The sequence below is a fragment of the Podarcis vaucheri genome (genome assembly GCF_965113315.1).
Source record: "Podarcis vaucheri genome assembly, chromosome: 3".
Taxonomy (NCBI): Eukaryota; Metazoa; Chordata; class Lepidosauria; order Squamata; family Lacertidae; genus Podarcis; species Podarcis vaucheri.
The window spans coordinates 113117241-113143904 of NC_138761.1; the positions used below are offsets into that span (position 1 = coordinate 113117241).

The 26664-nt window shown below is 42.0% G+C and overlaps 1 protein-coding gene and 1 long non-coding RNA gene across 7 annotated transcripts in view; one reads left to right on the forward strand and one right to left on the reverse strand.

Moving 5' to 3' along the window:
* Positions 1 to 13862, forward strand: part of LOC309528289 — a 28865-nt gene extending 15003 nt beyond the window's left edge. For all 4 annotated transcript variants that reach the window (XR_014217607.1, XR_014217608.1, XR_014217609.1 and 1 more), the window contains 2 exons: positions 6728 to 6787; positions 13778 to 13862. This is a non-coding gene — a long non-coding RNA (uncharacterized lncRNA). The remainder of the gene's footprint in view (positions 1 to 6727; positions 6788 to 13777) is intronic.
* The window catches only part of PLCB1 (phospholipase C beta 1), a 497312-nt gene that overhangs the window by 328812 nt on the left and 141836 nt on the right, over positions 1 to 26664 (reverse strand). For all 3 annotated transcript variants that reach the window (XM_082215463.1, XM_082215464.1, XM_082215462.1), the window contains one exon: positions 24347 to 24421. In XM_082215463.1, coding sequence (XP_082071589.1) covers positions 24347 to 24421 — 75 coding nt within the window. The remainder of the gene's footprint in view (positions 1 to 24346; positions 24422 to 26664) is intronic.

A 26664-nucleotide genomic window follows, 5' to 3' on the forward strand; every position in this document is an offset into this window, starting at 1 on the left:
TTATGCTATCTTAATAATCTGCTTAAGGCCTGCCTGTTTTAGTTCATTCTAGACAACGTGGCCTTCAGGAGCAGGATAATTTGATTTTTTAAAATGTATTTATTGCCGCTGTCTCCATGCAGAGAAGTCTTCATTACCGTAAGTGAAGAAGAAAACATTACAGAAAAATCTTACAATTTGAACATGAGAATGTAGTTCCTCTGCAGAGGATAATTTTGGCTTTTCCACAAGTGCAAATTGTTTACTTTTACTTACATTCTTGTGATGAGACACATTCCTGTCAGCAGGCATGGTAGTGGTACTATTTCCCCCTCATTATTTTTTTTAACATACTCTTTATTAACAGGCCAATCATATCACATTATTTCAAATCACATTAATTCCAAATTATACAGCCAAATTTTTCAATTTTGTTGGGGGTACCCATACATCAAGCTCCGGACGAGAATCCAAACATCACTTCTATTACTGCTTTAATTAAACAGTTCTATCCAGTTCTATCCAGATAGTCTCTTTTTTACTTTCTTCATTCTTGTTGTCATATATTCCTTTCTTTGCAATCTCTGACTATTTCCCCCTCATTTATAGTAGCTTCTTTTAGGAAGAACTTACAGTTTAACTGTGATGGTAATGATAAGCTGTTCTTGCTAAAACTGCATGAGTAATGATTCTTTTAGTAGAATATTCTACTGCTAAGAAAGAAGTGTTATCTAATTCATTAGAGCAGTGGTTTTCAACCAGTGTGCCATGGCACCCTGGGGTGCCTTGAATGATGGTCAGGGGTGCCACGGGCAACACCGTCCCTTCCTTCCTTACCTTCCTTCCTTCCTTCCTTCCTTCCTTCCTTCCTTCCTTCCTTCCTTCCTTCCTTCCTTTCCCTCCCCCCTCTGATGCCCTCTCGCGTCTCTGCCTCCCAAAGGTTTGCACAGCTGTTTATGGCAGCAGCCCTGGCTATAAGCTCCATAGGCAAATGGTGCCTCTGTGAGGCACCTCTCTCTGAGGCGGTGGGGGGTCAGCCCAGAGATCACGGTGACAGCAGCAGCTTGCCCAGAGGACTCCCAAGGAGAGGATAGGAGGCTGAGGGAACTTTCCACAAGGGAGGGTGTTTGAAAAAGGGTGAGAGGCTGCCAGCTCTGCAGGCAAGGGGTGACATAACTGGGCTCCTGAGCCCCACTGGGGTGGCCCAAAAAGAATGTAGTTGGTTAAGGAGGCTGTGCTCTAGAGAATTAGTTCTTCTAGATTTTTGCAATGGGAGCCCACATAATACAGTAAATGAATATGTGTGTATACACACCCCTTCCAATTTATACAGAGTGTGTTTGTACAGAGCTTTGCGGCTTATAAAAGACTGTATTGTGCCTTTTGTTTCTTTCAAACTGCTTGTTGATTATGTCCTAAACTGTAAGAGCATTAAACTGTATATAAATTGTTTAAATGATGATTCCATTTTATATTGTTGCTTACAAGTAATAAAGCAGACCAGGGATTGGATTACAGTGGTACCTCGGGTTAAGTACTTAATTCGTTCCGGAGGTCCGTTCTTAACCTGAAACTGTTCTTAACCTGAAGCACCACTTTAGCTAATGGGGCCTCCTGCTGTTGCCGCGCCGCCGAAGCACAATTTCTGTTCTCATCCTGAAGCAAAGTTCTTAACCTGAAGCACTATTTCTGGGTTAGCAGAGTCTGCAACCTGAAGCATATATAACCTGAAGCATATGTAACCCGAGGTACCACTGTAATTCATTTGAAGCAAAAAGGTGAGATTGTGACATCGAGCACCACAAATTGCAGCACACTGTACAGAAAGTCATCATCTGACTGGGTCAAACATTTCACTGATTAAAAATGGCTTAATGGAGATGGCTTAATTATGCTTCATAGGAAGCTATTCATAAATGAAATTCATCATCTTCTGTTGCATGGCAAAAGCAGCCCAACCCTCCAGTAGAAACAAACAAAATAGGTATGGCTGACAATGATTCTGCCACAGAGTAAAACTCATGCTTATAACATTAAGTGCAAGCTAGAATCTAGTCTCCCTTTTGCATGCCTTTCCCATAAAATAACATGGATTTTCCCACCTCAGATTTTTCATGTGTATTTCTCTATGAACATTCTTCTATGCAAGATTTGAGCCAAAGCACAAAGTTCAAATATTGGCCTTCATCTCATACTTTACCAGAATGCTTGTGAGAGTGCTTGCATTGACCAAGCGCATTATTGTAAAATAGATACTACTTTGTATTAAAACCCATAAATTATATTTGCTTGTATTGTGAATGTTTATGCAGTCATCTGATTTATATATCAAAAACATTTGTTCTAAGGTATTTGGCTCCATCCATCAATACCCTTGCAATATTGCTCAATGACACAGCATCTTAACAAACATGACAACTTGGAAAGCATTTTTTTTTACCCACAAAACAACGACTGGCTCTTCAAAGGGGAACAAAACACATTACAAAGAGGAAGACTAAAACTTGAAATGAGAGAAGAAGCTTATTTACATTTGTACACTTGTCCAGAAATAATGGAAGAGTGATGAAATATTTTAAACCTGAAGCAGCATAGTAAGAACAAGTGTGTCAGCTGTATGCAAGAGACATTTTGCACATCTAAGCTATACAAAGGGTCATCTCAACAGGAAATAGTCTGCTCCTGGTCAAATGTTCAACTAAACAGTGCAGAACGAAATCCAGAAAATCTTGCTTCCTCCAACAAACCCAAACATAGTTGCTCCTTTAAGGAATGGATGTTCAAGATGAAGTGTGTGAGGTGCTTGTGCCATTTGAGAAGAGCTTTGAGAGGTAACTAAACTAGCATAGTCTGGAATGAAAATGAGATATCAAACAGGACAATCATGCACCCTGTGGCAATCCAAGCGGGAATGAACAGATGATCAGAAGACAATTTCTGAGTAATCCTCTCGATCTGGTTAGAAAGTAGCTCGTAGTAAATTTGCAAAACAAGGAATGGAAGATCAACTATTCCCATATGTCGCCAAGGTTTAGGAGGGAAAAAACAAGCACCTTTTCTCAATATTAGAGTTTTGGCACGTTAAATCTTATCAATTCGGAGTTATGATAACTGGCCTTACGCAAAAAGATTTCTGCCAAAGCTAATGGCCAAGTTTCTGACTTACAAAACAACAGAAATGAGACTGTATGATGATCCCATAAAGGGTCCCAAATAACAGGAGGATTTTGTGCAACAAGTTCATTACTACAAGGGCCTACATGGTACAGAACACCCAAACAGGAACACAGGTGGTGCTGTGGTCTAAACCACCGAGCCTCTTGGACTTGCCGATCTAAGGTCAGCAGTTCAAATCCGTGTGATGGGGTGAGCTCCCACTGCTCTGTCCCAGCTCCTGCCAACTTAGCAGTTCAAAAGCATACCAGTGTGAGTAGATAAATAGGTACTGCTGTGGCGAGATGGCATTTCTGTGTGCTCTGGCACTCGCCAAGGTATCCCGTTGCGCCAGAAGTGGTTTAGTCATGCTGGCCACATGACCCGGAAAACTGTCTGTCAACAAACGCCAGCTCCCTGGGCCTGAAAGCGGAGATGAGCGCCGCACCTCAGAGCCAAATTCGACGGGACTTAACTGTTCAGGGGTCCTTTACCTTTACCTTTTACCTTACCAAACAGGGCTTCTGCTTCAATCATTTACATTAACAATTTTCACAATAAAGAAACACAAAGTTTCATGGTTTTTGATGTCAAACTCAAATGTCATTCCAGATGTAGACCACTTGGACTGCTCCTGGGAGTTATGGCTTCCATGCTGCAGCTGGCCAAGTCTTATCATATGCACTGCCATTCTATGAATTTATTTATATTACAGCAATAAAACATACAATTATAAAACAAAACAGTTAACCATAAAACCAGAAAAGAAGGGGGGAAACAGTTTAAAAACAATTCTCCATATAATTTAACTTAACTTCTTTTTTCCTGCTCAGACTCAGTCAATTGATGCAGGAAAGGATATTATATGTGCCACTACATCTAACTCAGACCCTGGCTCCTTCACAGACTCCCAAGAAGCATCTAAAAGGCACTTTCATGATTACTGTAACATAACCCTTGGCCCTGGAATGGCAATCTTAACAACCAGCCACTCCGATGTGCCTGAGGCCAGTTAGCAGAATGGAGCCATCAGCCAACATCTCCAATTCTCACTACAAACAGGAAATTTGACTACAATAGGCAATTGTTCAAAGTAGTGTGTGTCTCCAGCATTTACCGCATTTGTGTGTTGTTGTGAAACAGCAGCTTTCAACAAACTCTTAACTGGAAATAAGACACTGTAAACATTGCCATGCCAAAGGGGGAAAAAGGACTCCTGTTGATAACTTCCCTTCAACAGCTGCCAATGTCTTTAAACCTCCAATTATAGCCGAGCAAAGCATTGCAGTGTTCATCTCCCAACATCTCTTATTTGTTTTAACTTAGAAGCAGAAGTGTCACCTGAAAACCTCTTTAAAACTAAACATAGGGCAGCTTGACTTCAGATTAATTCATGACAATCATATTCCCACTTATCTGCAGGCCAAAATGATCTATCCCAGACAAGACTGATTCTCAGGTGCAGGGAAGAACATTCATCCAGTATAGAGCAGAGGGTCTCTGGCATTCAGCCGTGTCCACAGTTCAGCAAATATTTACATCTGTGCTGGCCCTTTCCGTGGTTATTTCATCCTGCAGCAGCTGAACTGCAAACGAGATCCCAATCTTTCACAGGCTAAGACAAGATCTTCAGACCACAATTACAACAGAATTAGCCCAAGCATTGACCGGAAATTACCTTTCCCCCGTGCTGTAAGTACAGCTTTAATGATAGATCGGGCCAGGAGCCATGAGGAATAATCAAGTTAAGCATTCTCTTGTTTCTAAGCAAAGCATTAAAATATTAAGCAAGTTGAGTGTTTGCATCACAGCGGAGCCACGGCAAACATTGAAGCACTACTAGTACACAGGACAAACTGAGAAGCCTAGAATAACTCAGGCTGTGATGTTTAGATGACTAATGTTAGATTAACTGATTTAAAACATTTTAACAGGTTAAAAGGTGCCTCCAATTAATCAAACGGCACATTAAAAAAACTAGTTTTTAAATGCACGTACTTACAAAAATCACAAGTAGCAGACACCATCTTAGAAGAGGCATTCATGCTTTTCTCACACAAACACAGGATGTAATACCTCTTCTTTGAGGGTATCTGCTATGACTTGTTCTCAATCAGCTGGGAACCCTACAATGAACAACTGTCAATCATTTCCTCAGCATTAGTGGCCTAATGGTCCGCTTCATGAGCACAGGCTGAAAATTGGATTACAGAGCAGTAGCAATTTGTGTGAACACAGTCTATTTCCTTGTTTATTTGCTTCCTGAGGAAACTTACCTTCTGCTTGAATGGATCAAGCAAAAGCACCATATGTCATTTGAGAGGTAATGGGCTCATGTTTTCCTTTGACTACACTGCACTGCACTTTTCTCTTTCAGTAAGACTCTGCTCACTTGGTTTCTCAGCTGCTGAACAGCAGTCGCAAAAGAGCTGGACTGAAAGATTGTCAGTCACTCCTTCAAAAGACACACACTGATTATCATCTCTCCCCCCCCCCCGCCACCGCCTTCCCGCCTGTCATACCACTCTAAACTGGCTCTGTAAGCTCCCATCTGCATTATACATTTGAAGAAACATCATACCACTTTAAACAGCCAGCAAGGTATCTTGGGAACGGTAGTTTGTTAAGGGTGTTGGGAGTTTCTCAGGGATCCCCATTACCCTCACAGAGCTACAACTCCCCAGAGTGCTTGAACAATCAATCCCTCTCCCTAGACTCCCCTCTGTGATATTTGGCTCCCCAAGTGATACATCATCATCTGTGGAGGTGTCATCTTTCAGTGAAGAGCTTTCCTCTTCAGGGGAGGCATCTGGGGACAAGCCCAATGGTGAGCCAGTTATGCCAGCTCTGCCTCTATCTCCAATGGACCAGAGGTGAAAGCACTGGTGTGAGAAAATCAGGAGTGCCAATTGCTAGATCAACATCTTAGCTAAGCCTAGTCATGCATAATACTCCTCTTCCATGCTTCATCTGCTTGTAACCTGTAGCCCACACTGCACTAACTTCATTACTGAAAAATTATTTTTTAAAAAATAATTAAATTAATTTTCCAAATTTAACACAACACAAAATAACAAACAAACATATAAAAAAGAAAAACAAACATAACATTCAAAACTTCTTACAGTTAATAATCCAAATTGCATTCCATTATTGGGTGACTTCCTCAAATCCTTCCTAACTGATTTTTCATTAAATCTCATTTCAGCAATTTTCCAATATCCACTTTCTAGTGAAATTATCTTGTTCAAATTACTAACTTCCTTTCTTTTCATAATATTCTCAATCCATCATTTTATACAATTCAACATAATTTTATCCTAAACCAAATTTAGTACTTGCAAGTATTTCCACTTATATTATTATATTTTACTAAATATTCCTTAAATTTCTTCCATTCTTCTCCATTACTGAAACTTTCAAAACTTCCAGTCATTGTAACATTTTGATTTCCAAGTTGGGGAGCCAGGACATTAATGGGTAAAAACTAGACAGCTTTCTCTCCATTATCATAGTGATGCATTCCCCACCTCTGACAACAATACATTTTAATACAGTATACTCAACAACCTCAATAACTTTCTTTGCTTTTCAGAATTTACTCAAAGTAAGGAACGCAGAAGTCCATTGTTCAGTATAAAGGAAGGAAATGAAGGTGAGGTTATTTTGAGCACAAAATGCACACTACTCATTTTTGTAAGTTATTGTCTATGTGGGCTTTTTGTATTAAGTGAAGATCATTACTTTATTAAAAAGACAAATGAGAACTCTGAATCTCGCTTCTTTAAATGTGAATAGCAAATGGCAAATGACAATGTTCAGTATGACAATGAAAGATGAGTTCCGGCTGCAGGCAGGGGCGGGGGGCGGTCATATTCACATTGTTTTATTTGCTTCACTGAATATTCTTAAATAGCCCAATCCAGCCTAAGTTCAGCATGCTCAAGACCCAATATTTCTTTTGGAAAAGTTAAGCATATGAATAAGATCAGACACCAACTTTGTAGAGCAGCAACGAGTCCTTGGAAACCGCCTCACTTTGAACACTGGGAGCATCTCTACTTTTATTGAGTTTATAAGAAAAGCAAAACATTTCTGGAACATGGATTTCAGTGTTTACCACCACAAGTGAGAAGCCATTAAGAAAGTAAACACTGGAACGTTATACTGTCCATTTGAAAACATATAAAACTAGTTTATGCTGAGGCAGATCCTGTAGTTCAAGCACTGTCTATTACTCTCACTGGCATGCACTCTCCAAGGTCTCAGACAGAAACCTTTCTATGCCCACCTAGCAGAAATGACTTCAGTTTCAGAAGCTGGAGACAGAACTTGGTTCATCTGCATGCAGAGCAGGTGCTTAATCACTTAGCTATGGCACCTCCATATCTTTTTTGTACAGCTCTTTTTCACCTTCCCTTAAATTCCCTTTACTAGAGTTACTAGTAAAGTTTAATTATATCCTATAAAGTCTTCCTTCAGTTTTCTCCCACCCCTTTTATATTTTAAGCTCTTTGACTATCATTCCAGGTACAGCCAATCTATCTAGTTCATCATAAGTATGGCAAAGTCCACAGCTGACACATAACACAAACTGACTGACCCAATATATTCATTCTTTCACTTGCATACCCATGTTTTATAAACCCCATTTAACCTTACACTTCCCCAAGATTCCTTCAAAACCTAACGTTGCCCTTTGCTGTTCACTTTCCACATGTCATCCCTGAGTGACTTTCTCAAATCTTGCTCATGATATGTGAGCAAAAAATCTTCCTCTTCATACGTGGAGGCTACGCCAAGAAAGCAAGAACTTTGAACTCTTTCCCTCACTAGATTCATATAACTTTGGCTTTATTATTTCTGGCTTCAGAAGTTGATTTGTTAGTCTATGCTGTTTATATTGAGTGCATTTCAGGGTTCTGTGTTTAGCTTCTGCACACTTGTTTGGTTTCCTTTGGCAGTTTAAATGGAAGAGTAAGACAGAAATACAAACATGTTGTTGAAAATTTTCACCAAATGCACCCAGCACTATCTTTGGGTCTTAGACCTTTCCCTTCCACCCAGTCTTGTAACTGTCTGTCTGATATTTCCATTTGCATGTTTCATTGTTCCCCATTTTTCCTCATAAACACATCTCTCCTCAGTTTCAGTATCCACGGACAACACCATCGACTCTGTTGACCAGGCCTCAAGCCTTGGCTTTAGGACGCCAACATCTCCTTTGCACCTCACAACCAGACCACTGTAACATCATGTCCCCTTGCTATGCACAACACTGCAAAAAGGCAGCCCTTCTTCCCTGCTCCCTTACCAAGCACTCTTTCCATGCTCTGATTGCCACCTCACTTGAAGACTACAGCCTTTTCTTCACTGGCTTCCCCTTCCCACAACTTAGTCCATTCACCTCCTGCCACCAAAGTTCACCCCTCTCATCACTCAGACCCCATGGCAGTTGCCTACAAACACAGCCTGGCAATGAGCCCAACAAGATCTGTCTGCTCCCAGACAGACTGTGTAAGAGGCCACGTTTTAGGCTTGAGTAAAACAGGTTTCTAGGTGCTATTAATACGGATCAGCCTAGGCACTGCTGAGCAACGATGGTGTCATTGTACTCGGCACTTTTCTCCATGAAAAGTAGAGAGTTAGTTTCAAAATATATATATTATACATCATCCTGATATTAACACAGCAAGACAGTCTTGATAGCACAGGTAGTATTTTTGGCTTTGGGACATCAAGCGTCACAGAAGGACTATTGAGCATGCAAGTCTAGTGCCCAGAAGCTGTCACTGTACGGAAATGGAGAGGGGGGGGGAGAGATACCACATCCTTTCCTCAGCTGTTAGAACAGGAAAGAAAACTGGAGCGCCATAAGGATTTTACAATTGGTTCTTAAGTTACACAAACAAGACATTTGGAAGGTAATTTCCTTGGCTGAAGGCTTCCATTTTTCCTCCTCACCCAAAACAAAAACCTTATTAAGCTGTTTCCATTGGGAAGACAAGCTTTTGCCTGTGAAATGGGGCTCTTGTATTACATCCAGGACAGGGCTGCTGTTGAAAACTAAGAAAAGCAGAGGGTCAGCTGATGCAGCTTCTCATGCACAGCACATGTGAAATCTCTTACTGCCTCTGAGCGCTCTCCAAGGGCGCTGTTCTCTTGGTAAAGTATGGCAAACCTCAGCATAAGTATTTAGCAACAGATCAAGCACAAACTGTCCTTACAGAAAAATGCATCTCCAGCCGTTTTTGATGCAGAATAAGGAGCCATACATCTGCCCGCATCAGTGACTGCTCCTACTATCCTATTGCTCAAAGCACCGTCTTGTTAAAGCATCTGAATCTGCACCAATTATATTCTTCAGTGCTTGTTTTACTTTCAACCCTTTAGCTAGTTTTTTTGAGAGAGAGAGAGAAAGAGAGAGAATGATGGATGCCCCCAGGATTTTCCTTGCACGCGTACTGCAGCAAAGCAGTTCCTCAGTTTACCCTCTGGTTTGAAACCTCAAAGATGCAAAGTACAGTGGTGCCCCGCAAGATGAATGCCTCGCAAGACGGAAAACTCGATGGACGAAAGAGTTTTCCGTTTTGGAGGTGCTTCACAAAACGAATTTCCTACAATGTCTTTGCGAGTTCCTGCTGTTTCCCCCCCCCTTTTCTAAGCCGCTAAGCCGCTTATCAGCTGATCCACTCAGCAGATAAGCCGCTAAAAGCCGCTAAAAGCCGCTAAAAGCCGCTAATAGCGCTAATCCGCTAATCCTTCAATGGGCTTGCTTCGTAAGACGAAAAAACCGCTAGACGAAGAGAATCACAGAACGGATTCTTTTCGTCTTGCGAGGCACCACTGTATGCTTAAGCTCTTTCCACCCCACCCCATGCCTTGGAATAGATAATGCTTGCACTCTGGTTTCTTTTCCATCTCTCTTTCCTTTGTGTTTCCTTTTCTTTCTCACCAACTCTCCAAGCAAATTGCCCACCCTGCTTCAGACGAAGTGTTAGTTATGTTTGGACTCTCTTCTTGTTATGCACTGAAGTTCTCACCCAGGGGGATTCTGTAGATAGTTATGCAAATAGGGGATCAAAAGTGACCTTCAGTGATTGGATAGTTTTAGAAAATTGTTACAGTTACGTTGTACTGGAGCTCTATATAAGCAAGCTGACTGAACCATTCAGTTCAGTTCTGTTCTGGCTTGTGAATAAACAAGAGCTGTTTGAAGAATCGCTGTGTCATCTGATATGTTCACCCACAACTTAACACTTCTCTAACCCCATTTGCCCTTCTGCAAGTTTATCTGGCATCCATCGTCCTCCCATTTCCTTATTTCATCTCATCTCCATCCTCTGCAGCCTTCCAATATCGCAAATAGTTCCTCCTAACCCAGTCCTCTGCTGCTTTCTTTAGACTGAACCCACTAATTCCCAATCCAGTCTGAATGCTGTCTAAGGACTGTCTATCTTTGTAATACACCACTCATTTGGTTACTTTAAATGCTGGCTTATATTCTCATTGCTAATTCCCCTTAGAATTGCTACAGCACACCATGGCTATGGGTTAAAAAATATATGGGGCAGGTATGTGTGTACACAAGTCCACAAGAACACATGGTAACAACAGAGAAAGGCTGAAGATCCCAAAACATTTTCCCCGGTTGCATTCGCAATTTCAGGGCCTTATGCCATACAAAGTTATTTCTGCTCTCCATAGGATTAAACAAATCACTTTTGCTACTATTACCGTGTCGATCACTGCTGCTGTTCCCTCACCAGCTTTTTCCTCCTGTCAAAGAAATAACTCCTTGTAGCTTTTCAGTCACTAGGAGAAAATATGCTACTGAGACTTTTATCCTCTCCCAATTTGGGCGTTCGTGGCTTGACGGAACAGAAAGACTATAGTTCAAACAAGCTGGCAGGTTCCTTTCCCTAACTGCTGTGCGCCAAAATGTAACACATCGCTGGATGCCCATTTAACTCCCCTGAAACTTCTTGAAATCCATTCTTATAGCAGCAGAAAGTCCAAGTCTGATTGCAATACTTACCTTACCATACATGTGTAATCCATGGGGTGTTAAATGTGCAAACCAAAAGAACAGCATCTATGCCCTGCTGCAGCTACATTCCTTTATTTTTTAAGAATCCTTTTTGAATAGCTTAACATGTATTCCCACCTTCGCTAAATCACTCCCCAGACGGTGGTGCTGGAGTTTGTACCGTGCTGTCCTGCCTTCGTGAAATGAGCTCAGTGCTTTATTCAAAGGGGTCCCAGGGGAACATATGAACTTATCAGTCTGCCTTTTACTGAGCCAAAGCCATTTTTTCATCTTGCCCAGCACTGCCTGCTCTGACTAAGCAATGACTATCTGAACTCTTAGCCGGAGACCTTTCCCAGCCCTCTCCAATATCTCTGCTATCTGGAGGTGCCAGGAATTGATCTCGAATCCTTCTGCATGCTAAGCATGTGCTTTACCACCGAGCTACTTCTGATTCAGCCACACGCCTAACAAAAGTAACTTGGCTTTACCTTCATAGAACCAGAGTTGGAAAGGATCCCCAAGGGTCATCTAGTCCAACCACCTGCATTGTACAAATCTCAACTAGATCATCCATGACAGGTGGCCATCCAAGCTCTGCTTTAAAAACCACAGCCTCCCAAGGAAGTCTATTTCCCTGTCAAACAGCTCTTACTGCCAGAAAGTTTTTCCATATGTTTAGTCGGAATCTTCTTTCTTCTAACTTGAAGCCATTGGTTCATGTCCTAACCTCCAGAGCAGGAGAAAACATGCTTGCTCCAAGCTTGATTAGGTTATTTCTCTGAATGCAACTTTGCTGTCCTTTGACTTATTTGTTCCTTCCCTATGTTCTCAAAAGATATCAACCTCTGAGCCTGTGCCTTGACAAACACATAATATTTGTTTCTGCAGTAAGACAAACACTTTCCCCTTCTCCCAGTTAGGAAGCCTCTGCGATTTATCTCACATCACCTTCCTTTTAATATGAAAATTTCTTAATATTTTGTCGCCCAGGCATGAAGCACACTGCATCTCTAGCTGCCTCACTATTTTAATCCTTTAAATAAGGCCAGAACTGGTAGCTTGGGCAGCAGTAATCATCTTGTCTTCTATTGTACCATACAAGCTTAACAGTGCAATTTCGAGGAATCATTTCATTTACATTCAAGAATGTAATACGATGGTTTGTGGAGCAAGAGGGGAAAGAACTTGGATGGGACCCAAAATTCAAATTTTCTGAAAGTACAATTGGTCGGTGGGAGCTGGGAGTGGGCCATGTTTGTCAAGACCTCTGCCAAACCAGCTAAACCGTCATCTGCCTACAGTTCCAGGATGACAGAAAAAGAAAATTCTCAGAAAATGAATTTCATAAATTGGATTCACATCTGTCCCAGAAATCCTCCACTTTATTCGGGGGCAGAGAAGTTTGTTGGAGGAGAGGGATTTCCCCAAAAACTGTTGTGGAGGGTGTGGTGTTCGTACAGAGCCCCCGGTCGTCTCACGGACTATTGACCCGTACACCACTAAACCGCTGCCACCAACCAGGTCCTCCCTGGTAAAATCCCTTCAGCCTCAGTCAGGTTCTCAATTAATAAAGAAGTGTGTATTTTATTTCAGACATGAACAAAACTTTTACGGCATTCCAAACCTTATTGCTCTTTACTTTCTTAGTCTTATTTTCCTTTCTCTATCTCTTCTACCTCCCCTCACTCAAGAACCCACTGCCCTAACTGTCTCTCTATTACCAACTGCCTTTCCCAACCAGCCAACCCACTAAAACCCACCAACTACCCACCAACAACCCCCAACGAACTCCTCCCAGAACTGGTTTTATAGTCCCACTGACTCCACACCCCTGGGTCCTGTCTGTGCAACCTGTTTAACTATTTCCCCTCCAGCACTCTCTCATATATCTTAACGTCACAGAGGGGTGCAGAAAATCTCCAATAGTTTGATGGGGTGCTAGGGGTTCAGAGCAAGTGTAGCACAGTCATTTGAGGTCTACAATAACGTAGTGCTATAGTCACACTTGGTGTGGATGGATGGTTTGCAACACGGCTGACAAGGCTATGCGATCCTGACCCTCTCCATTACCCAACCCCCTCCATCATTTTCTAATGCCATGACCTCAGAGTCAAGCAATGAATAGGACACTGAGTCAGTCTCTTCAGGCAACTGAGCTTTGTCTTTGAGAGAGGAGGAGAAAATGCATGGTCTTACTCCACCTACCAGTGTCCCAAGTCAATATTCAGCAGGGGGAAGCATCCTACTCAAACCCACTGGTGTGCTTCTCAATTTGGAGCTAACTTGGTGGGGTAGACTGAATGTAGGAATGTACGAACATTGATGCCTATAATCTCAAATTAGATTTTCATTTTTCAAAACATGGACCAGCTTATACATTCATATCAACAAGACTGAAACCAGCAGCTCAATTCTGATATTGCCTTGTTGTTTGATAACAGCCAATTCAGAAAATATAAGAAGCTTTCTGCTTTCAGTTTTCAAGCTGCAATCAAAGCATGAAGTGGCTGTCCTCAAACTTACAGCAGCTGAACATCAAACTCCCATGTCATTAGCAAACTTAAAAAAAAACTTTAAAGGATCAAGTTCATTTTTATTTATTTTTTACTTCAGGGTGTACATCATCTAAGGAACTCCAACCAAAGTTCTCATTTTCATCAGAAAATTCAGACTGCAAAATAAATTATGCCTGCTTCTACCCTCGAGTTTTGATCAGTTTGCTCCTGAATGAAATATCTCCCCAAGAGAAGTCTTTCAGTATTCATGAATGTAATGTACATTTCAAGTTGCGCCTTGCATGATAATCAAATTGAGACTTGGGAGCTGGGACGCTTTCCCCTTGTTAGTGCTATTAGGATGCTTCTTGTAGTAAGCACACATCTTCAAATCCAAAAAGGGATTATAGGCATTAAAAGCAAACAAATAACCAAAGCAGCATCAGAGTTCAATAAGATCTCTCCAATCTGTCAAAACGAGTTTACCTAATTGATGTCAGTAGCCAAAAAACAAATGTTGCAGGAATTCTGGACATCGATAGGCCATCAGATGCTAACTACATGTGATGTTTACTTCATAGCTCACTTTCAGTGCAAGTTTTCTTTCCCGCAGAAAACTCACAGAATAAGAGGAAGACCACAGAATAAGAGGAAGAAGGCAGGGAAACTATGGATTTTCAGTGTCTGAGGTCTCTTGAAAATGAATGCCAAGCGTTTCAAACACGGCATGCTGATGACTATCCACCCCTGCCCCCAATCTAGGGACCTATACAGTCCTAGTTTGAAGAGATGTTCTCTGTTTTGTTAACATTCAGGTCATAAATGTGTGTCCAGTAAACTACTTTGCTCTGCTTCCTTGTTTGATCAGCTTGCCCCAGAGAATCCCACTCTATTGCCACACTTAAGGTTTGTGGTATTGTGTACATTGTGGAACTTAAGCCATTAGCAGTCTAGTTGGCGCAGCAGGTCTAATGGCATTCAAGTGTTTAGTTAACAACTGCCAGTACTTCAGGACGTTTGGTTCACTGTTCACCAAAAAGGGGTTGCAAACCTATGTTACTTGGCTGTCCTTGTTTCTTCCAAGGGCAAACTTCCTTCATTCTGTTGAGAAACCCACATTAAGATGCACAGCCTCACTTGGCTTCTATTCACAAAGTCCTGTGTTGGCTTCGAGGATGAATTTAAGAATGTTTTTATTTACGTTCCTGGGCATGAATGCATGTAGTTCAGAACAAGCTGATATTTTCAGGTCATTCAGTAAAGGATGGGTCATTAGCTTGCATTTTCCAGAACATTTCCTCGTTGTTTTTGAAACCAGTTACAAATGAGCCTTTTAAAGGGATAGGCATATTGGGAAGGCAACTGATTTACCAATAGGAATTGCTTAGACAACCAAAGAAAAAATCAAAACTAGTCACCTATTTTACCTTTTATTGGTATTTGGTCTTTCTCACTTTCTCCTGCCCTCCTTCCCTCTCTGTAGTACCAAATGGTTATTGTTAATAGCCGCCAGGGATACACAGAATGAACTATGGAGGTCTTAGAGACTATATTTTCCATTAAAATCACATGCTTGTCATGGGGTGGCCAATTCAGGATGATGTAGATTGATGGTTGGCTCCAGTGTGGTGGAGAGGTCTCTGCCAGACCTGGGGAAGCCTAATAGTGAAGACCCTGGAGGTGTGACCAGATGTGTGTGTCCCTCAGACTCTTCTCTCACCTCATCAATCCCCACAACAAGAACTCTGCAGCTTTGCTTTCCTAACCACAACTGTTGAAGCCTATCTCTGACACCTCAACAGTGTCTCTCATGCCAGATGCTGAGTTTAGCTCTCTTTCTCCAGAGGGGGTAGAGACATTCCCTCCATCACCTATGTCCCAGAGGCACTCAAGGAAGGAGGCACGAAGGAGGAAGGCACTCAAGGAAGAAGGTTGGAGCAAATCCCACCTCCAAGACAGAGTGCAAGATTGCTTGCTAAGGAACAGAACTGTTTGATGAATTAAGTTGAGCCTTCCCCATATAGGATGGCAAGGGTTGTGTCAGTATCAGATGTACTGCCTGCTGTGCCTTAGATGAGAGATTTACAAATGTAGGGCACCAATCTAAGCATTAGCACGCTTGCAAAGAATCATTCAAGTTTTTGTTCTTCAACAACTGGGAGCCAGGACAAGGCTCCACCAAGACACAGCTTCAACTTTTCCCAAAATTGCTCATCATTACATCCAGCAGAGAAGAGTAATTGTAGCATTCTGGGATTGTTTCCAGTGCTAGACCCACTCAGAGTAGACCCACTGAAACTGATTGACACGACTAATTTGGGTCCATTAATTACAAAGTGTCTGCTCTGAGTAGAACTTAATTAGATACAACCCCTGACACACACTTGGCAAAGATGTTGTGGGACATAAATCATTTGTACACAAGAGAAACCTCTGCGAAATTGGGTGGGTGGGTGTCATTTTATGTTCTACACAAGGAGAATGTTCTGTCTCCCACCACCAATACAAAATGCTCTTGAAAGAAAAACTCCTCTGAAGATGTGCCATTATTCAAGAAGCAAAATCAGATCCCATGTTCCCCATGCTTTGAATATAATCTATACTTTATGTATTGTTGGCTGTAATAGATAACTTTAGTACAGGTCAATTAAAAGAATTTCTAATTTAGCTCACTTTGCAACTAAACAAAGAAAAAATCCCATATATTTATCTGAAGATAAAAACAGAAAAAAGTGGCAAATGAAAGAAACCACTCAAGCCTAATCTCACTGAAATGCAAAGCTGGGTATTCTTCACTGACATGCCAGAGGGCTGTTCTTTTAAATGCTGATATTTTTAGAAGGTTATCGTGATTGTATGCAATCCTTTCTAATTAAAACTTACAGACATACCATCATGCATGTTCACTAAGTTCAAAAATGAAAAAAACCACAATTCCCTCATTGCTAAATTTCTGTTCTCATATGACATGTTTACACTGCAGACTTGCTTATTTCCATAAATAAGGAGAATAAAACAACTACAGTAAGTGTTTCACTTGCTGATTAAAATTTGCTCCCCTAATTAGCAAAGCTGATATAAAGACTACCTTGTTAGGGCCTGTGAAAGATCTGCTAGTTTTGTAAGATGGGAGTGTGTTCCCATCTTCAAAACACTTTCACTGAGATTTTCTAAATCACATTTAAAAAGGACAAGAAATAAAAATAAACAGCACAAACAATAAGCAAGAAGTATACATTTGAGCCTACTGAGATCAAGCAAGCCCCTTCACTATTCTCTTTTCAGCACCTACTAAAAATATACCTGTTTAGACAAGCCCACCTAAATGCTTAGAAAGTTGAGGTAATCTTAATCTGTTTCAGGAATCTAACTTTTCTATGTTTTAAAGTAGAATTGTAATTTTTTATTGATTTTACCGTTTTATATTTGAGGTTTTTTACAATCAAGCGGTGAATAATTTTTGAGATAAATTAATTAATCAGTTAAAAGTTGTGTGCTGTGTCCTGTTGATAGGGAATGTTCTGTGGGTCGCAGACAAAAAATGGGGGGGTCAAGGTGGGTCAGTTAGTGGGGAATATTGGAGGGTATTAAATAGGTCTCTGCTTGTTTCTAGTCAGAAAAACGGAAAATGAAATCGGGGGGGGGGGGAGCACAGGACTTAGAAAACAATATAATAATATTTTTTAAAATACAGGAAGAAGCAGGCACTGCAAGATTCTCCATCGCATGGCTTAGTTGAGACTGCCCGGGAGCTTCTTTACTCCTTGCCCTATCCTTTAAACAAGAGGGAGAGAGGAAACAGCATGAGAGAGATGCCCCTTCTGTTATAGCTACAAGGGAAGCAGAGACCGCCTCATCAATGGCACCTTGCAAGGCATTTCCTGCCTTGCAGTGCAGGGGAAACTTGGGTGCCCAGACTGATAGCTTTCCCCACCCAACCAAAGCCTGACCATCAGGCCATCGACCACAGGGGAAAAGCCAGCCACTTAGTGACTAAGACAGTGCATGTCTGTTCCCCTGCCTTAAAAGAGAGGACTTGGAGGCCGCCTACAAAGCTTCAGTAAGCAATTGTGTACCTATTTCCTCTGTCCAACACGCAGATGCTCTACATGCTGTAGCAAAGGAAGGGATGGATGCAAGCCAAGGATCTCTGACGGGAGAAACTCTCTTTCAACCATGTCCCCAAACAGTATATGGAGGCACAGGTCCAAAATGGCCTGTTAGCAAGTACACTTATAGTGCAAGCGCTGCTTGCACGAGGATTGTGTTCCTGGGGGCTGTGTGTAAAGACAAAACTGTGCACGGTCAGAAGAACACACAGAACCGCCCCCGCCATCTGAGCTCTCAAAATGGCCCCTTGAAATCCCACAATCACTTCCATGACCATCCCAGAGCAAGGCAGAGGGTTTTAAAGCCCCTTTTGTGCAGAGACTCTGTGGGAAAAGAGTTTTAAAACTCTCCACCTTGCTTACCAGGCTTACCCCCAGCACCACTATATACTGATATTTTGATTGCATTATTTAATTGTTGTTTTGCTATGTGTATACCCCAAGCTGGGACCTTATGGTGAAGGACAGATTTTAAGTAAAATTATCATCACCAGCAGCAGCAAAAAATATTCAAAAGAAACTTTCCCTGTGCTTAACATCTCTCCCATGGGCATAGCCAGGATTTATGGCAGGGGGGAGGAGTTTTGCTGGGGGGAGCAGAACTGTGATGTGATTGGTCAGCAAGTTAAGTATTCTTATTTATTTACTTGATGGGGGCGGTTAACCCCGGCTACATCCATGATCTCTCCCCCATCCTTTCAGAATGTTTTGAGAAATTAAATGTTTTTAATATCTTCTACTTTGCATATGGCTCAAGAAAACAATGCATGGTTTTATTTTTATTTTTAAAGCCTTTCCTGCTGAAATATGCATGACTACTGAGCAGTAATAATAAAATGCATAGCACATTTAAAAATGAATGTTCACCATGGGGAATGTGCCCTACACCCAACTAATGCCACTATTTCAGCTTGTTAGCAAAATCCTCAGAGCTATATAAAGATTCTAGTTTCCATAGAAACTGTTGTGTGAAACTTCGGGATGTTAAGCACCCATGTTAATTTGAATTTCCATTTGCTAACTGCTAATACGCTATATCATTTCTAGTGTCGCATGATAAAAGCATAGGTCATGATCTACAGCTTTTCACCATGCTAATGTGCCCACTCCCCACCCCTGAGCCCCATTCCCACCCCCAAGTACCAACAAACAAGCCCTAGATATACCCCAGGTACACCTTATTCACAGGATATCCTGTGGCCTGGTGGCAGGAGAGAGTGTAGCTTGTTGTTGTTGTTTACTTGTTTAGTCATGTCCGACTCTTCATGACCCCATGGACCAGAGCACGCCAGGCACTCCTGTCTTCCATAGCCTCCCGCAGTTTGATCAAACTCATGCTGGTAGCTTCGAGAACACTGTCCAACCATCTCGTCCTCTGTCGTCCCCTTCTCCTTGTGCCCTCCATCTTTCCCAACATCAGGGTCTTTTCCAGGGAGTCTTCTCTTCTCATGTGGTGGCCAAAGTATTGGAGCCTCAGCTTCAGGACCTGTCCTTCCAGTGAGCACTCAGGGCTGATTTCCTTCAGAATGGATAGGTTTGATCTTCTTGCAGTCCATGGGACTCTCAAGAGTCTCATCCAGCACCATAATTCAAAAGCATCAATTCTTCGGCGATCAGCCTTCTTTATGGTCCAGCTTTCACTTCCATACATCAATGTATGGAGTGTAGCTTACATGGAAGGTAAAGCAGCCCAATGTTGCCACAGTTAGCACATGGATATTCAAGTCCTTACAATATAATCTTCTATCACTCTCTTCAAAGATGTTCAGAAGAGGGTGGGTGTTACAGAAGTGTAGAGTTGGAAGGGACCCCAGGAATTACGTACTTCAACCCCCTGCAATGCAGAAATCTCAACAAGGTCATACATGACAGGTGGCCACCCAACCTCTGCTTAAAAACCTCCAAGGGAGGAGAATCTACCACATCTCATGGGAGTCTGTTCCACTGTTGAGCAGCTCTTTACTGTCAGAAAGTTCTCTCTGATGATGAGCAGGAATCCGATAGGATCCTAGCCTCCAGAGCACAAGAAAGCAAGCTTGCTCCATCTTTCATGTGACAGCCCTTTAGATATTTGAAGATCACTATCATATCTCCTCTCAGGATAAACAAATCCAGTTCCATCAACCATTCCTCACAGGGCTTGACTTCCAGACCCTTTATCATATTGGTTGCCCTCCTCCACACACATTCCCGCTTGTCAATATCCTTAAAATGTGGTACACAGAAACACAGAGAGATGGAACTTTTATGTTTCCACAAACCCACCAGAGCCATCTGCAAGTACCCATTTTCTAAGCGGAAAAGTCACAGCAAAACTTACAGACTGCTTTAGCACAAACACAACTCATAGTAAGCAATTTTATTCTAAGGGCAAAAGTTTTTTGTGATTGCGTTCTTTTTAAAGTCAACCCTGAACTGGGGGAGAGTGACTGAATTAGATATCTCATAAGCGAAGCAAAGCATTTCAGCATTTTTATTTATTTCCTAAGATTCAATCTATAGGTTCATCCTTCTCAGCTTCTGCTGAGAGACCCAAGAACCAGAAATCTAATTTTGTTTTTGAAAGCAGCTAATATTTCCACTTATCACATAATTATAGAAGCAGAACCTTTTAGAAAAGCAAACGTTATGACATTCAGAGTAACCTGACATTTGGCCAACTAACATTCTTATGGGACTACTAAAAACCAGTTTTAAAAATGCAGTCGTGAACAGCATTTTAAGAAGAGAGCTGTCTCAACACTGTCTCTGAAAAATATTTTTTAATATGGTTCACGGTTAGATCAGCTATCCATAATGCAAAAACAAACTTCCACCATCTATTTTATATGCAGGCAGAGGGGTGAGGTGGGTGGGTGGGAGGTTGAAATTAATATGGAGACAAAGGTTTTATGGAGAAATAATTATCCCTTCCTCATATAACACTCTGTGACAAGAAACAGAACCACAAAGGGTAGCTTTTTAGATTAAATTTTTCATATTGTGAATATGCTCCTACAAATTGATCCTTTCACAAAATTGTCAATATTAGCAAGATGCATATGGACTAATTTTCATGGAGGTGTGACGGGCGCAATGACACTTTTTCCTGTCATGCCGTTGGGCCCGCTCTCACTTAGATAAATTGCCCCCACCTCACTGAACAACCTTTCCAGCTCCAACTTCTCCTGGCTCAACCTCTGCCTGCCAGTAAAATTCCAGTCTATTCCTCCTGCAGGACACCACACTCTGTCCTTCACAATACGCTCATAATGGAAGTTCTTTTCCAGAACCAACTCTTTTCCCCTTTCACTCTTTACACCTCAACCTGACTCCTAACCTGTCTCCTTACCTATCTCCCAGCCTCTCCAACCTCAATTCCAACCCCACCTCCTCAACCTCTCTTCAAATCCTCTCCTTTTAAACTCTCCCTCCTGGAACCACGGCCAATCAGAGGCTGCCATTTTTTAACCATTTGCTGGCAGGAGAAAAAAAAGAAAAAGAAACACTTGTTAAACCAACCTGTCCAGCAAAACCAACATTTTCATTACAGGAGGCTGTCAACCTGTTTCGGAGGACAGGTAGGGGTTCACTCTCTTCCATAAAGTAAACAGTCCAGCGCAAAGAAATGTAGCATGTGAGAAAGAATGCCAGAACCCATCACCCTTGCATGCTAGTTTTCATTTTGAAGAGAATCTCTTTTGCATGGAAGAGCATCACTGGTACAGAAAGTTGACCAACCCAGTGAAAACTAGATATTCTTTCCGATTTTCCTTCTGTTCCTGCAGAATTTCTCTTCTGAAACACCCTTCAGTTTCTTCTATTCTTGACTGCCCTCCTATTGCTTCTGGCAGAGATTCCATTTCTCTACCCACATCGGTCCATTTACCCCAAGTGGTTTATTCAGAATGCAATTGGAACCAATGGAAATATTGTAACTGGCTTGGGAGTGGCTCTACAGAGATTGTGAGATGGATGTTTAGCTAAAGGAGAGACTCTGCAGATCATTAATATGTACTGGCAGACATCAAATAATTCTTGAGGCACGGCTGCGAAAATCCACTCATGACTGGCATATTTAAAATTGAGGGTGGCATCTTTAAAATTGAGGCAACCAATCTAGTAAGTAAGGGCACCATGAGTACTGGAACTTTTGCCCCAGGCAGCAAAACGTCTTGGATCAATCCTGCACTAGTCCATGTCACACACAGCTCAATGACAACTGCTGCTTCTTTCACAGTGGGCTGACATCTCATGGAGACTTGGGGATACTTTCTGGAAGGATGCAAAAACAGCCAATGGCTAGGCAGTTCTGTTTTGCATTTTTGCTTTAAATGTCATCTGTCTTTCAAAAGCCTCCATCGCCACGAGTTATAAGTGATGATAAACACAATACACAATGGAAGCCAATGGGAGATACCTTTTTACCCTGAAAAGGCTTAGGTAAAAGATCTCAGCTTGGAGTAACCCTGCATTGTGAAGTATGGCAGCAAGAAATATACATTGTGCAAGCAGCCTTCCCCATCCTGGTGGAGTTTTCAACTCCAGCTTTCATCACAGTCCCAGTCAGCACAGCCAGGGATGTGGCCATGGATGATGAGAGCTGTGGTCAAAAATATATGGAGCACACCAGTTCGAGAAGACTGCTTTAAAGTGAAACAGCAACAATAAAAATAATGACAGGTCCCTGACTCAATAAGATTGCAACCTAAAATTTGACAAAGGAGGTTGCTGCAGACGGGGGCGGGGGAGGAGTTGTTGGCATCCATCCATCTTGAGAGACAATGGAGTGTGCCTCCAGGGCTAAAGTCAAACCACTGGAGAATCACAGCGCCTGCTGTGGCTGCAGAGACCAATAACTTGTAACTGCTGCCTCCTGTGTTGTTTTGCTGTGTCAGCACTGAAGTGACTTCTTGGAGCGTAACCTGGGCAGTGTGTATGGAGGTCTCAGGCTGCCCAGACGACAATCTGCCCCTCTTGGCCTCACTTATGTGGTTCAAAGGAAAACATAGCAATACATTTGGTACCAGCTTGGCTGCAGCAGTTGCAGGAAGGAGGCGTACCAGAAGGGAGGGGGGGAGGGAGGGGAAATGCGAAGGATATACCTAAGCCTAATATCATTAGAAGACAGGGACTAAGGAGTTGTATTGAAGGCTTCATCAAGGAGGAGGGATTGGAAGCGGGGTTGTATCACATAGGTGTTCCAAGATAGAATTCCAGGCATAAGAGACATCAAGAGAGAAAGGGTGGAGTCATTTAAGCCACAGATCTTTCCAGTTGTTACTAGAGGGTTCACTGCACAATTAACTATGCTCTGCACAAAACAAATTTTAACTGATTGTCCAACACATTATCGCATTACTAAGGTACCCTTTCACCTCAAAGCAACAGGCAAGCTCACACACATAGTTAAGGCATGTCATCCCCAGGCCAAGAAAGGCCTCTTTTCTTTTCTTTTTTACAAACAGCTTGCAATGAAAGCTGCTTGCCACTGACTGGTGGAGCACAACAGCAAGGAAAGCATTTATGCAGTTTAACAAAAGCAAGACCCCACTGAGCAAATAACTGTATGTGCACCTTAGCGAAACATACTTTTTGATACAGGAACACTTCTCTCAAAAAAGAAAGAGAAAAAGAGAGAGAAGGAAAGGGAGGGCGCTGCTTTTTAAAATAATGTTCTATCCATTGTTAATGTTCTCATGCTGTTCATCATAAAGCCAATAATCAGGGAGCACTAATTTGATATTTATGTGCATGTCACGAATTGCTACCATAGGTTTTCAATTACAATTCTAGCCTTTTGGAAAGTTTCTGACACTGAAATGGGCCCTTAGGAAGAAACTTTAAAATGCTTTAGAAAAAGCAGTTCCATAGTCACATGATACATCCAAGCACACAATTACCTGCACACAGCAGCTGCCTATTTAAAAAGCAAAACAAAACTGAAAAAGGCCAAGGATGGCAACTTGCTTCCATAAAGAATAGCTGGTGAGATGCGTGAAAAATCCTCAAGTGCCACCAAGCATAGCTTTGAATTTGGATTGCATACTTGTGTGATCATTAATGAAAAGTTGAAAATGAAAAACAGCCATTATCTAGAAGGTACATTCGGTTCAACAATACAGCTTTTTCATCCAATTTACAGACGCAGAAAATAGCAAAACTTAATTTAGGCATCTCTTGCAAACATGATGAGTTACTTACGCTATCTATTAAATGTTTATTAAAAAGGAGCACTTCATAATTAACATTACAGTTCCGATTCAGCTATCGAGGGTATAGCCACTCAAAACTAAAGTGAAATTATGTACTTGCTTCACAACACAGTCACTTCCACAATGACATACCAAAAGTTCCACGTAATAGACTTTCTGTCAATGTACAAGACGAAGTTGAAATTGCATGCTTGCCTCTCCCAGAGAGCCCTTAATTAAGCACCTTGAGGCTATCATTATAAGGCTATGCTGCAGTTATGCAAAGACACATATATGGCTGGAGAGACAACTTTTAGGAACAAAATGTGACCCATGGGGAATTTTTACAAAGCACTATCTGGTAAAGCAGCAGTGGAGATTCTTTGGCCTCCCCATGTGACCTACCTTAGGCGATCTAGCATGTTTCCCGCATCGGGCATCTTTGACAAGGCTGATATCCAGCAGCTCCGATTCCTGCACCTGATGAGACAAGAAGGGGAGAGGGGAGATGTGTTTTGCTGCATTAGGTCATTCCATCATTTACACTGCAGTTTTGCATATGAAGGTCTTTACAAGCATTCCGACTCTAAATTAAGATAAAGGCAGTTAGAGATCATAATAGACAAGAATATCAAAAAGCATGGGGGAAATGCAGAAAATGCACAAAACAGTGCCCTAAAATTCATACCTGGACTTGTTTCAATTAATGTCTGCAGGAGACTTTGTGGATATTTAAGTTATCATTAGAAAAATCTTAATAATTATTCATAAAGGAAACAGCTTATAAGAAGTAAATAAGGATGTCAGAAACAGGATAAAGGAAGTCTTTTATTTGGTTGTTTGTATTGTTGTATATTATGCTTGTTGTTTGTTATGTTTGTGTCTGAGGGGGTGGATTTCTGTGTTGGGGGGAGGGGGGTTTGTGTTATGTTGTAAATAAAATTCCCCCCCAAAAATTATTATAAATAAATTAATTAATAAATTAAGATAAAGGAAGAAAGGAAGCTGTCTTATACCACTGGCCCATCATTGTGAGTCTTCCCCAAATCATGGTAAGATTATGCCTTTTAGAGACCAGGAGACCTACTTGAGCTGCAGACTTGGAAGCTAGTGGCGTCGAGGAAAAGCCCAGGTTCACTTTTCCATTCTGACTGCCATGATTTGCAGTGACGCAGGGGGAGCAGATCTCCCTCCCATTCAGCCAAGTACACTATGGTGCAGTCACAAGGGGGCAGGGCTTCCTCCGCCAGGGAACCAATCAAAGCCAGCTCTCTGGCTCCCCTGAGTGGAGCCTAGGGGTGGACTTGACTGAAGACTTTTCTGGTCAAGTCCACACCGGGAGTATAACAAGGAGGCCCACACCGGCTTCCGCCCTTCACCCAGTTTTCTCCTTCAAGGCTTATCCACCTACCCACTCCTTAAGCAAATGGTTTAGTGAAGAGGAATCTCCTTTAGAAGAAAATTCCACCAGCAGCATTGTTATGGACATGGGTCGGCCCCTGTTTCTCATGACCATGGAGGAATTTTACCCACAGACAGATTGGCCATGGTTCTGCGGGGTTTCCTCCCATCTCCATTTCTCCTATGTCACAACTTTGCAATGGCGGCAAATGCATTGAGCTGGGTCCTTAGATGGGAGAAGAGAGGCATCTGGCTGCATCCCAGTGGGGAAGCCCTTTATGGTATAGCTTATAGCCTTGCTCCTGTATACCTGAAGGACCACATAACACCGGTCCTGAGAGATCTGAATTGGCTCTCAGTACATTTCCGAGCACAATTCAAAGTGTTGGTGCTGACCTTTAAAGCCCTAAACAGCCTCGGTCCTGTATATCTGAAGGAGCATCTCCACCCCCATCGTTCAGCCCGGACACTGAGGTCCAGCGCCGAGGGCCTTCTGGCGGTTCCCTCACTGAGAGAAGTGAGGTTACAGGGAGCCAGGCAGAGGGCCGTAGTGGCGCCCGCCCTGTGGAATGCCCTCCCATCAGATGTCAAGGCAATAAGCAATTATCTTACTTTTAAAAGACATCTGAAGGCAGCCCTGTTTAGGGATGTTTTAATGTTTAATGCTGTATTGTGTTTTTAATATTCTGTTGGAAGCCGCCCGGAGTGGCTGGGGAAACCCAGCCAGATGGGCAGGGCATGTATAAACAAACAAACAAACAAATATCATCATCTTCATCATTAAGGTGTGACGTGCTCCATCCAGAAGCCCAGCACCAATGTGTCCTTCTCAACTACTTAGCGCATTACTTCATGAGCCATAGGCAAGCAAGTTTTATGAGACTTGGCAGCATCTACTGTGTTTCTCCTGTGGATACGATTTGTATTTAGAGCAAATAAGCTGCACTAATTGTCTGTATTACCATAAAAGTTGCTCAGTTCCATAAACACTGCCAACGCTGGATTATTACAGTATACCACAACATGTTAGATTTAAATCCATCTCTGATCCCTGGAAAGCTACTGTATTAATGAGAAATCCACGTAGTTGCATAGGACCCCACAAATGAGCATACTTTCCCCCTTATGAACACTGTTAACGATTTTGGGGCTGGGGGTGGGAAGGAAACTGGTATGCCATGTTTGGAGGTAGTTTTTAAAACTAATTTGATATACAGATAATTTACATTTTCAATAGGGCTGTAGCAAGCACTCAGTAAGGAAAAAGCTGCAGGGTAGCAGCAAGTGCACTCTTTCTACCAGGCTGCCCACACCAGGCAATG